Consider the following 12,821-nt stretch of genomic DNA (forward strand, 5'->3'; position numbering starts at 1 on the left):
ACTTAATATACTTCTTAAAGTTTAGCGATGATAAAGGAAATAGGAAAACCTAGAAAAGAGAATCTTAATGCAAAAAATACACAAAGTTTTCAGATACATAATTTTGGTAAGTCAAAAGAAAGGTAAAGAGTAATAAATGTTCATAATTTATGGAATTTTCATAGCAAATTATACTAGACTATAGAGGATTTCATATACTGTTATCCAAACAGTGTACTTAAGTCTAAATTTAAGTTTACTAGACTCTGAGATTGGCATTCCTTTTTTTACAGTTTTTTTCAAGCTGAACAAATGCCATGTATCAATCTGATACTTTTTTTTAAAGATTTTTTTCATTATTTATTTATTTGAGAGAGAGAGACAGTGTGTGGGGACGAGGGGGGCATCAAAGAGGGAGACAGAACCTTAAGCAGACTCTGCACTGAACATGGAGCCAGATGTGGGGCTCAATCTCACAATCTCAAGATCACAACCTGAACAGAAACCAGGAGTCAGAGGCTCAACTGGCTGCACCACTCTGGTGCCCCTCAATCTGATACTTTTAATTAGCAATGACTTTTAGAATTAGATGTTAACATTTATAGAAAAGAGTTAAGGAGACAATACCTCTGTGTGTTTTTCCCCTAAGTTTTTCTTGGAAATTACTTGGTGAATGGACTCATCTGGCACAGAAGTCTTCGTGGGTCCTCCTCACCACAGAAGTCATAAAGCCCTTTAGAGAATGGGTCTAGCTTCAATGACCAGCATCCCCAAAATCTCCCTAGGTTCTTCCTTCCCTGTGCCAGAAAACTCATAGCCCAATATACTATCCCTTTTCCTACAGAGTTGATCTTTCCTCTTTTTGCCTAAATTCTTTTGGAATGGACCTTTAATTTGGATTTTCTCTGATTTCTGAATTTATTCTTCAACAAAGATACTATTTTTGGTCCCCTTTTCTTCTCATCACTCATTGCTTAAAGCAAGGGACAGTTCACTCCATTCCTGAACCAGCACAAGTGGTGCTAAACACCCACTCAGAGGGAAAGTCTGGGCCCTCAAACTGACTCAGAAGGTGGATTAAAACATTAATCTAACAGGAAGGACTTATGCTGTATGAAGATGGTATATTGGCATCAAAATGTCCCCCATTTAAAGACTGCATTGCATAGGCCTCCCTCAACTAAAGACTATTACCAGCAATTAGTTATTATCCATTACATTTTGAGGTCATCCTGATGGAAGAGATCTTAGGATCCCATGAGTCCCTACAGGACTAAAATGCCTTCGGAAAAAAATCAATGTAAAATGAAACAGCAAAAGCATTAATCACATATCTACATATATAGATATATGTAGATATATGATATCATGCATCACATGTTTGTATGTTTTGTACTTGTCGAACTCCCCTAGTTACTCACTCCACCAAGTTAGGTATCTTCCTGATCCAGAAACTAAAGCTTAAACATGCCTTGAATAAGAGTCTGAGGCAAGCTATGTTTATTTAAACACATTATTATCTATAGTTCAGTGGTCTTTAGGTGAAGACTACTAAAGCATGACAAATGACAGAAAATCTGAATCACAGCAACATTAGGAGACGAAACTTTTAAAGAAATGAAAAAACCATAAACCTATATGAACTCAATGCATATAATATTTAAAAGATTATTTCTTTGTTCTTGCCATGTTTTTTACTACAAAGTCATTCGCCATTTGGTCAACATTACTGCTGTTGGCTCAGTGTAATTGTGGCACCATACAAGTGTGTGTAGGTTTTGCTTCTCTGTGCAATTCCTCCCTATCAGAGACAATTATTAATTATTACTGACGTGCTCTGGCAGTGCAGAATCCACTACAGAGGGATGGGAGAGATCCCCTATGCCTGGCACTCACTCGGGAAAACGACAGCAGCAGCAATAGCACCGTGACCTTACAGGGATTTCTGAAATGTTCTACAACCCGTGATGATTCAGCACATCCTTGGGACATCCAGCAAAAAAAGTAACTTGGCGTCCTCATGAACAATGTATGGAAAATTATGAAGACTCATTTTTAAAAAACATACAAGAATATATATTAAATATTTTCAACATTAGGTCAGATAGCAATGAACATTTAGCAAATGGAAAAAGTAGTATATATTTTCCTTTACATGTCCTTGTGCAAATATAGATGAGATAAGCACTCTAGGAATACACACAAATGTGTGTGTGTGTGTGTGTGTGTGTAATATATATGTGCTTGGGCTAAAAATGAGACACTAAGTATCCATATTACATTACTTACATATACCTGAAAATATGAGCAACGTATATTACACTTAGAAATATATAGCCCAGATACTTGCAATTTTTTTTTAATTTCAGTAAGATTTGGGGAAAAAATCCTATTTCTTACCTACATTTCCAGTCATTAAGTATGAATTCTGAAAGTCCATCATCCCCATTCCAACAATGTGTATAAAATCTTCAATCACCTGCATTAACTCTATTGAACCAGGATAAATCTACAAAAGGAAGCAAAGATTAGAAGGCATAAAAAGTCTATATAATGGAATATATAACTGGAATAACAAAAACTACATAATGAGGTCACAAATGAGCTCTGATTTATTTGAAGAAATTTCTGCAACTGGCAGCAGTTGTATTTTCGAACCACTAGTTGAGAATGGTACCAGGTGTCACACGGCAAGAACTTTGAAGGTGATATGACACAGTGATTAATCCTCCACAAATCTAAGGAAACTAAAAATATCTAACAGATTGTATACTTAGAAATTGCCCGTCTTTACTTTTGATGGGATCCTTTCCTCACTTAAATATAACACAGAGCAAACACTGACATTTGGGGGCTTTTCACATTTTTTGCTTAGCATCTATATGATGGCCACTGAAAGAAAAAAAACAATTCTTATTGCCATCATGAAGATATTTACAACTATTAAGTTCACTGCAAAGTAGCTTTTGTACCTGGGGAGAATCATTTACTTCTCCAACTGTAATAGCTATTGAATGAATAATGATGTTCGCAGTAATTTCAGGATCATGACAACAGCCCTAGTGTGGGTGCTTCACAGGTACGTACACAGAGCAAACCCAACACCGTGTCACCTCACACACTGCAAACGGCAGATTCTTTGCTTAAAGACAACCTGATCTGGCATAGTGTGTGGGAAGTGAAAGCCATTTAGAAGGTCCTATGAATGTTACTCTGTGTCAGCCATAATGCTTATACAGTCAGCCTGCGTTAGAGAACCACATTAGAGCAGAAAGTCTTTTGAAGTTAGGTTCATTTCTTTTAGCCATTTAGCACCACTGCCCCTTGGAGCCATGAAAAAATTAAGAGGATTAGAATTGTACTGGCTTTGTCTTTACAAAGGCTGGTACAGGAGGGGAACAGACAGTCTGATTAGCAGAGAAATATACAGTCAGAGCTGGAAGGGGACCGGAGTAAGAGGGGGACATATTGGGCAGGGCGAATAGCAGGGGCAGTTTGTAAAGTTTACAGGAGATTGTGGCTGTGCCCCGCTAAAATTCAGACCCTGAGGATGCAACATATAGGTACATATATTTGAAGACATGAACAATGACTATTACACTTAGAAATGTGTGGCATGGATACTTGTATGTTTTCTAATTTGGGGAAAATCTGAGGAGAAATGTTATTTCTTACCTAGTTTTCAATCATTAAATATGAATTCTGAGAGTTCATTATCATTCCAAAAATCTGCATGAAATTTCCATCAGCTCCAAGCTCTCTGCTACTACTGTATTTTTCCTACTGTTTTTGTGTAGGTGTATATGAGTATGTGTCATGTAAAGGTAAATACAAATTAAAAATAAGAGGCTTAATTCTCCCTGCTGAAAATGAGAGACTCCCTCTCCCAGCCCCACATCCTTCATTCTTTTTCTTAAAGCACTTACTTATGAAAAACTGTAATTGTTAAGTTCTTTCTCTGTCTCTTTGAAATGTACGTAAATCTTTTTAAAAAGCTAAATAGACTCTTACAGGGAAGACCCAGGGATGTCTTTCAGAGAGAGACAGAGGTGATAACAAGGAAGACAGGGCCTCTATCTCAGTTTCTATGGGAGGGGAGGAGCGTTAACTTTCAGCAGGCACCTTGCTCTAAGTTGCAAAACTACCTTCATGAAGATAGAGAAAGCTTATTTTTTTCCCCTTTGGATAAAGCCAGTTAACTAACAAGTGGTCACCCCAATACCAGGTGAATTTAAGATGAACTATGTGCAGCAATGGAGTTCACCCTTTGTGCCACAAACCTGGAGACTCATTTACCATGTGGCTGCCTTTATAACAATCCCTTTTACTAAAGCTACAAAATAGTTGTTGTTTTTTAACTTCAAGTAGTTATCTTTATTTATTTCTATTCAAGCTGTTATCTTTAAAAAGACATTAAGGATTATCACTACTGAAAAATATTTAAAAGATAATAATATAGCTAACTCAAAACCACAGGTAAATAGATGGATTAGGGTTTCACGATTTTCCATTGACGAGAAGTTGTACACCACTCACTGTTCAAGCTGGGACCTCACAGTAAATAATGCCATCCGATGAATTGCAGTCTTGTTTTAAAAAGGGTGTTATACATTTGCTCTAAATATATCCATAATTAATAGTCTCCTGCATTCTGGAGAGATGTGCTTAGCCTCTGCAGCTGTATTCTAGGGAAAGACACCATTTCCTTCCAGTGAGTGAATGAGGCTCTCCTCTAGAAGAAAGCCAAGGACAAATATATAATTCAAGCTAGCAGAAAAAGATAGATTCGGGGTCTTAGACTCAGGAGCGATCTTTTTTCTTGCTATGGCCAGAAGCACAGAATTTGTACCTGATAATGAGGTAGACCCACACTGGACTATTTTTAGAGCCCCTATCATAACAGGAATAAAGGGCATGCTTTGCTCCTGAAGGCCGAGAATATGATTATAAGGGGAGAAAGGGATAGATGGTTCACCTGAACCTCAGAAAATATTCTTATTTTCATGATTGCATTGTTCTCTCAGAATTAGCAAGGGTCAAGTAGAGAACTTAAAGAATTTTAATACACAGTTAAATTAAATTTCCACAGGATTTTTAAAAACATGCTTATTCTCCCTTTTTTAACCTCTAACCCACTTTTTCTGTAATGTGGGAAAAAAAAGTGTTATTAACCATACATATGTCAGTATAGCACAGATGCAGTGAAAGGTATTTTAAAACAATAATTAAACCAATAAGGCCACTTTCTACACTGATGATGCATAGCAGAAAGAGGAAAAAAAGCAGAATTCAAATTTTCTTATGAGAACTCATTTTCACAACTCTTGGCTTTGAATCCAAATGCACATCTGCATATCTGATCCAGATTATACATAGTGTTATAATAAATGCAAATGATTTTACTTGTTATTACCCCACAGTTTGGTTTGTAATATATGCTTTTGGATTTGCTATTTCTCCCACAGTCTGTAGGCAGGAAAGAAACTGGTCGGTAAGGCATAATATAGTTACTATGTATTGATACCTCAAAGTTACAAATTACTTAAACCTGTTCAGTTTTTTTCCACATTTATAGTATCTTTCAGTCCATTGATTGTTAGGGTAAAAGAGATCACTTATTTTCTCTAAAATTTGTAAAATATAATCTAGGATGATTTTTAGGAGGCTCCTTTTATATTCTTGGGATAGCAAGCCATTAATTTCTTCACATATATTTTAAGCTTTCCTCGGCTGACTTCATTTGAAGTTTTGAAATAGCTCCAGCCTTACCTGTTGGGCATCCTCCCATTTTTCCTTGTTTTCTTCATCTAGAAGGTTGCTAACTATTTGAAAGAAGTTCTGCAAATTAAATTGGATAAAAGATTCAATGTTACATAGGGGAATATACTTTTCAAAAACATCCATTTGAACTGACTGTGTGGTAAGGGTATAAACACTTTGCCATACTGCTTTATGACCCTAACATAATATTCTAGAAGGTCTCTGAGGGCCCTTTCTTCTGGGATTTCTCTATAACTTCAAGCATACACCTCAGAAAGACATCAGAATAGGTAAAATACTTATGTTTACTTACAATTACATCTTCCATTATAGTCTCTGTATTGTATTCTGTCACGCTATCCTAAAATCATTCTTCACAAATAAGTTTTCTTCCTTCGGTAGTGAAAATCCCTTGTGTATGTCTAATTACAAGTTATCCACTTAATTGTGAACCATGGTAGCTAGTTATACTGCTGTTCTGAAGAACACTGTAGTGAAGACACAGACTGTGGGCAAGGTTGAGGCATGTGACAGGTTTCCTCAGGTCGATCCTTAGGCTGCGCTTCCCGGCTGTTTTTCTTTAACTTTCACAGCTACCTCTTGCAAAGATGACATGGAATTTTCCAAGTACCTGGCATATAGCACATGGTTAAGTGCTCAATAAATCCTAGCTATTTCAAATAATTATTCTTTATTTTGCCTTTTTGCCAGCAAGCCAAAATGGAAGAATGAATAGACACAATAGCATGTTCCTATTCAAGGGCCAAATCCTCCTCACCATCCTTGTGGCCTAACTGCTGTAGACCTATTGGCTTTACTTGAGTCTAGCAGCTCAGTTCAGTTCTTTTTAGTTAGCTCCCATTTCACACACGAAGGATCTTGACCAGATCCTGTTCTCCCACACTATGCTGTGTCTTCAAAATACAGAGTCCAGGAGGAGAAGACCAGAGTGCCTGTTGAAAATGCATAGCAACTTGGGGTCCCAGACGGCCTAAGGAGTGCAAAGTGAAGCCATCACATTTATCTGAAGCTATGTGGACAGCGGTCCCTTGGTTGTGTCCTCAGAGCCCATCTCCTCTGCTTGGTTTGTATGTAATTTAGCGGGAGCACTGCCTCACACCGAAACATCGGCTCAGGACAGGACCCCCTTGAGGGGGAAATAATCGCAATTTTTTATCTTCGTCAGCCTTCCTCCCTATCCAGCTTTTCAAAGAAGGTCTTTATTCAAATTCCAAGTAAAATCACCTGAGTGTTTTTAGAAGAAAAACAAAGCTGCCTCACTTCCTCTTCTCTTGTGCTTTGAAGCTGTGAGTATCTATATTTAATTGCCCTATTTGTGCTATTTATTTTAATAGCTCCTGGTAATCACATGGTTGAAACATGTTTCAAGTCATAACCTCTGTAAAAGTTACAGAATATTTTATGCGACTCTTGAAAAAACTGCAAGTCTGTTTTAGAGTGTTTTCAATTCGTTTAACCTTTTTGTACTACCAGCCATTTTTTTCCACTTAAAATTTCCCGGTTGGAGTGATAACATTTTAAGGGCTTAGTCCACTGAGCTGTAACTCTACCTATGGGCAGAAAGAATTAACCTTCAGAGTTCTCCAATTGCCTATGGCTGCTTAACTCAGAGGGGACATGCTGCTAATGAGGCAAAAGTTGCAGATTTCATCCCTGTCCGTGCCAGTTAGCTGTGCGGAGGTCCACGACCATGGTCCGCATCCTAACCCCTGCCAGCTTTCATGCAAATGCACGCCACCGCTAACAAGAGACGCCAAGGGAATGGGAAGCAATTTGTGCAAATGCGTTTCCATTTCTGAGAAAACATTTCACAAAGCATGTTTTGCCGAGAGTGGGTCAGTAACTCTGCATTGTACGTGAAGGCCAGTGAGCACGCACAACTCCTTGATCAAAGTGATACATTTGGAGTTCATTTTTTTTTCTTAAATTGCCAAAGGGCATATACAAAAACCACAAATTAATAAAATATACATTCAACTAGGCAAACAGAGAGTATAAGAAATGTTTTTGTGTCACCTCCCAAGGCAATAAGTCAGACTTTATTAATCAGGGTGGAAAAGTAGTACAGAATAAAGTTCTCCTGTCTCCCTGTCGATTGGATTGGGAATGACCTGCTGTGAGACCATGCAGGGCACAGTGAGCTAAGCCTGAAAATCCAAGGAGGGGGACGGGAAAACTTACAGGAAGATTGTCTTTCTTATTCCTCAGCGTATCCTCAGTACACACAATGCCTTGTCCTGGCAGGTATTTAATAGAGTCCTAACTTAAAGGAAATAGTGAAGTCACACAGGCACCACATGTCAGGCTCTTGAACAAAACTCAAGCATCGTTCCTTTGAGCTGACCCCGCACTCATCTCTCTCTATCAATTCTCTTTGACATTTGCTCAAAGACTAGGCTGAGAAAAGAGTAGAATCAAACAGAACGGTATTTTTTGAGACAGGGACGTATGTATAACATTTTAGGCCACGTAACTGAATTTTTGAGGAAAGGATGAAGCAACTTCCCTGGAAGCAGCTGCACTTCTCGCTGGAGTTCTTCAGGAACTCTGTTCATTCTGGCAAGATCTCTCTTTTGGTGACTTATGGGTCAGGTCGCTAATGTCAGCTTCTGAGTTGAGACTGACAGTAGGCTTTTGTTTTGTTGTTTTGATCAGCCCTTATCTCTATGGCCTAGACTGTTCTGAAAAACTAAGTATCCTTGGACAAATCTGAGTTTGGAGCTTGAACGGGGCAGACCCGGCTTAAAATGTCCCCAGCATTCATTAACTGTATGGTTCTAGGCTCATGTTGCCCACCTCTGCCTGCCTTCTCTAAACCATAAGATAGAAGCGATAGATAATAGCTGCCTGACAGAACTATTGTGAAGCTTGGAGCTAATTCTTAGCACAGAATCTGACACACGGTAAGTGCTCAATATATGGTGGCTTTATGATTTTATTCCCTTCCCGTTATCTTTTTTATGGCTGGTGGCATGATTTGTATTTATGGCCACATTACGGTGAATCTGCACCTATTATGCTGCTAGAGACTTTCACAACCCGGGGTGCTCGCTCCTTCTCTCTTTTATAGCCTCTTCCTCTCCAAACAATATGTAGAGCACAGAGCTTATTCACCACTAACTTCAAGGCCTATCATTTGTCCAGGAGAAAACTCTCCTTCCTAAGAAATGCACACCGCTGGGAGGGTTTCCGGTGTTGTTATTATTGGACATGTATTATGTGAGAGGCATTGTGCAAACGTTTGTTGGACAAAAAGGTCGGGGGGCATGACTCTTCACTTATTCTTTGTGGGAAGTATTATGAAAATCAGTGCAGTAAATGTCTGTTATAAGGAGAAGCCATAAATGTTTCTGCCACATTCGAAGTGCAAATCTAGATTTGGCCACATGAGACTAAAAGGCCACGCTATTTTATGGAAAGTGGTAACTAATTTTTTGTTTTACATCTGATTGGCTTCTGCTTGACAAATTTCTCATGTATTCCATAAAGTTTTCTATAAATATACTGAAGCATATCTGAGCATTTAGATTTTGCTGAATTCCTCGTGGGAACAGAGCTGTAGATGAACCTAGCGATTTGAGATATCTGAGCTCTGGGAGATGTGTTCTCCTCATCTTAACCCATCAACAAAATGCTTGGGCACTGAGAAACAAAGACAAACCCTAAGGAATAGATTTAATAACGTAGAACTGAAAGTTTTAAGGATTCATGATGGTCTTTAAGGAATCATGATGGCCCTGACTGGAAACATAGGAGGACCATAAAAAGGCATAAAGGCTAAACAAGGAGTCAGGGACAAGCCCTTAGGATAAGGATGCACAGAACAGGATAGGCCATTGACTCCCTAATCTGGGGAGCAGTTGATAACTGCAAGGCCATGTGTGATCTAGCCCCTTCTTACTGCTCCAACTCTGCCTTAAGCTAACCCGCCCCATAGTCTCTATATTGCAGGTTCATTAGACTTCTTCGTGCATCCCAAACTCTTTCCTGCTTAGCCTCTGGAGCTATATAATGCTGTTCCCTTTCTTTGACTGCTCTACGTCCTGTTTTTTTACTCGAATAACTCTTTCTTGTCCTTCATGTCTACATTTATATGCAATTTCCTCAAGAGGGCCTTATCAGATCACCACCACCACCTTAAGTTTTCAGGGTCTGCATATTTTTTTTCCTGATTTTAGTCAGTGAACATTTTTATTTTTCATTTACCAATATCTCATCATTCAAAATTAACAAAAAATCCATGAACAAAGGAAACTGTCAGTTTACAGAAGTAATCAACCATAAAAATATGATGTAAAGGAAGTGGTTATATAAGGGGCCCTTGTTCTCTGTCCCGATATTCGGTTTTCCCCAATATCGGGTGATGGGTATGCATCTCGGGCTCTCCTCCATCTCTACATCCCTGCATGAGCAATGCACCAGAACTCCCATGCATTGACCCAAGGATGAACTACTGTACTTCACCTTCACATAAAAGAGAGGTTAGTAATGCAGGCAGCCACCCAACTGCATAGCACCCACTTAGAAGGTGACACACATGCTAACTTGCAGTTGCATTGTGTGGTCTTCTTTTCAAGTTTATCACCATTTTTAATTATGATGTACTTGTATGATGATCAGTTCAGGGACTTTCCCTTCACCAGCCTATAATCTAGTTGGGATTGTTTCACTCATGTCCTAGTGTACAGCATAAGGCAAGGAAAATGTAAATACTCAAGTATTTCAAAATGATTAACTGCATACCTTCTGTGTATAAGAGAGTGGGGTGGGCATTGAAAGAATTAAAAAAAAAATCAACAAATGGCCCCCACCTAATTTTCCAAATCAACACCTTCTTCTGCCATATCTCAATGCCAGCAAGTCCCTCACTATGCCCAGGGAAGGAGATATGACACTTACTTTTGCAGATAAGAAGACTGGTTATCTTGAATGAATATGGAATCAAACCCTTCCTATTTAAAATGGCAAACTGAAGTCTTGGGGCCATCCTAAGCACAGACACATACTTTTGAGAAGTTGTAGGACCTAATAATGGATGGGAGCAGCTGTAGGTAGTTGACCTGGTCCTCAGGTTTAAATCCAGCAACAACCAATGAAGAGGCCTCCTCTTTCAAAAATACAGTTCACTCTTTGGCAAACACAGCAAACACTCCCAGCCCTACAACTACCACCATCCCACCCCTGGCAGAAGGTGTATAGTCATAGAAGTGCTGCTTTGTTCAGCAAAAGAATGACATAAGGAAAGTTATAAAAATATAACCCAGGCAGCAAAGCATAGTGGGCTTTCACAAGGAAGAAGACCGGAGAAAGGAACATCAGTAGGTAAGTTTTTCAATAGCTCAAAAGGGCAATTACGAAGACCTAAAAGACAGCAGTGAATGTGAGAATGGAAAGGTGAGGGAAGACGTGGAAAATGCTTGAGAAGCATGAATGTATCTACTTATTTATTTACTGAACACCTACTAAATACCTGGCAGTGTTGTAAGTGCTATGAATACCACAGTGAACAAGGCACACTAGGGTTCCTACTCTCATCTAGCTTATACTGTCGTGGGTACTGGAAAGCGATAAATAGGTAAATAAACAAGACGACTTCAAGGAGCGATACAAAAATCACAGTTCACGGGAATAGAGAGTGACTGGGTGGGGGAGGGGTGTGTGCATGTTTATGTGAGACTGCTTTGGGTTGAATGTTCAGCAGGAAACATTTTTCTAATGAGGTGACATTTAAGCAGAGAACAGAGTGGTATGAAGGACATGACCATGGAAAGACCTGAGGAAGAGAGTTCCAGGAAAAATGGGAAGAGAATGTACAACTTTCCAGGGTAGAGGGGACAGTATGGACACGTTTTAAAAAACAGAGAGAAAGCCAGTATAGCTGTCATGGTCTTAAAACAGGGGGCTGGATGTGGTGGAGGAGGGAGAATACAAACACAGGACGGAGAAGATAGAGGTCGGATAAAGTGGGGCCTTGATGCCAGGCTATCGTTCTATGACATGAGTTTCATTAGAAATAAAAGATCTGTCTTTGGCAGCTGAGTGGAAAACAGCGCAGAAAAGTGAAGGGAAAACAGCGAGGTCAGAAAGTAGTCTGTCTTGCTTATTGAGGCTGGAGATGAGGGTAGCTTGGTTTAGAGAAACAATATGACATGGAGACAGATTTCACTGGAGGGAGAGTACAGCATCAAAGATCAGTCTTTGGCTCCCAGCTCAGGCAGTTTAGAATGATGACGTGGTTAGCCATGGTAAATACCAAAGAAGAAACAGCAGTGTCGCGAAAGAAGACAGTCAGTGTCATTTTGTTCAGTTTGAGCGTGAAGAGTCTACGCTATAGCTAAGAGAAGAGGAGCAGCAGACTGTTTTAACTACGAGCTGGCAGCTTAAAAGATAAACATTTGTGAATCATTAGTTCTAGTTGAAAACTGGAGACTTTTGGGGAAAAAAAAAAGATAACCAGGAATAGAGCTGAATGGGATGAAGTCAGGGTTAAAGCACTGGTGACAGACTAGACAGGAAGAGGAATAAGGAAGAGAGACGGGAGATAAGAAGGTAGGAAGAGAAGCAGGACTTAAAGGTGACAGAATAAAATGAATTCAGAAAGAAGACACCCCACTGGGGAGATTAATCTAGAGATCTAGAGGAGACAGACTAAGCATTTAACAAGGGTAAAAATCCAAAGAGGGTTCAAGGTGTAGTTCGGTACATTTCATGTATTTTTTCAGCCTCTATGCACCTGACCAACGACATTTGCATGTGGGATATACATAACCATGAGCATGCCCAGATTACAGATGAAGACATGGATAACACATGTCCAACTTCCTCTGACCTGGCTGTGACTCTACTTCTTAGTCTTCTATTCAAAAAAATACACAGAAGTGAAACTGAGAAACATCATTATACAAATAATCCTGGGTTTGTCCTAACATATTTTTAAAAAAACTAACCGCCCCTGAAGAGTACTTGATCTTATTATTTTTTTTATAACAAGTGAATAGACAAAATTACTCACAACTAATTAGGACAAAGAGTCATGATACTGTGGTTTAAATCTTTTATCT

General features: G+C 39.1%; 1 protein-coding gene across 4 annotated transcripts in view; it reads right to left on the bottom strand.

Moving 5' to 3' along the window:
- Positions 1 to 12,821, bottom strand: part of ADGRB3 (adhesion G protein-coupled receptor B3) — a 696,748-nt gene that overhangs the window by 334,135 nt on the left and 349,792 nt on the right. For all 4 annotated transcript variants that reach the window (XM_045803249.2, XM_087856973.1, XM_087856972.1 and 1 more), the window contains 2 exons: positions 5,749 to 5,817; positions 2,380 to 2,488 (listed from right to left, as the gene is read on the bottom strand). In XM_045803249.2, coding sequence (XP_045659205.1) covers positions 2,380 to 2,488; positions 5,749 to 5,817 — 178 coding nt within the window. The remainder of the gene's footprint in view (positions 1 to 2,379; positions 2,489 to 5,748; positions 5,818 to 12,821) is intronic.

Source organism: Ursus americanus, chromosome 29, assembly GCF_024610735.1.
Source record: "Ursus americanus isolate L20-20 chromosome 29, mUrsAme1.1.p, whole genome shotgun sequence".
NCBI lineage: Eukaryota > Metazoa > Chordata > Mammalia > Carnivora > Ursidae > Ursus > Ursus americanus.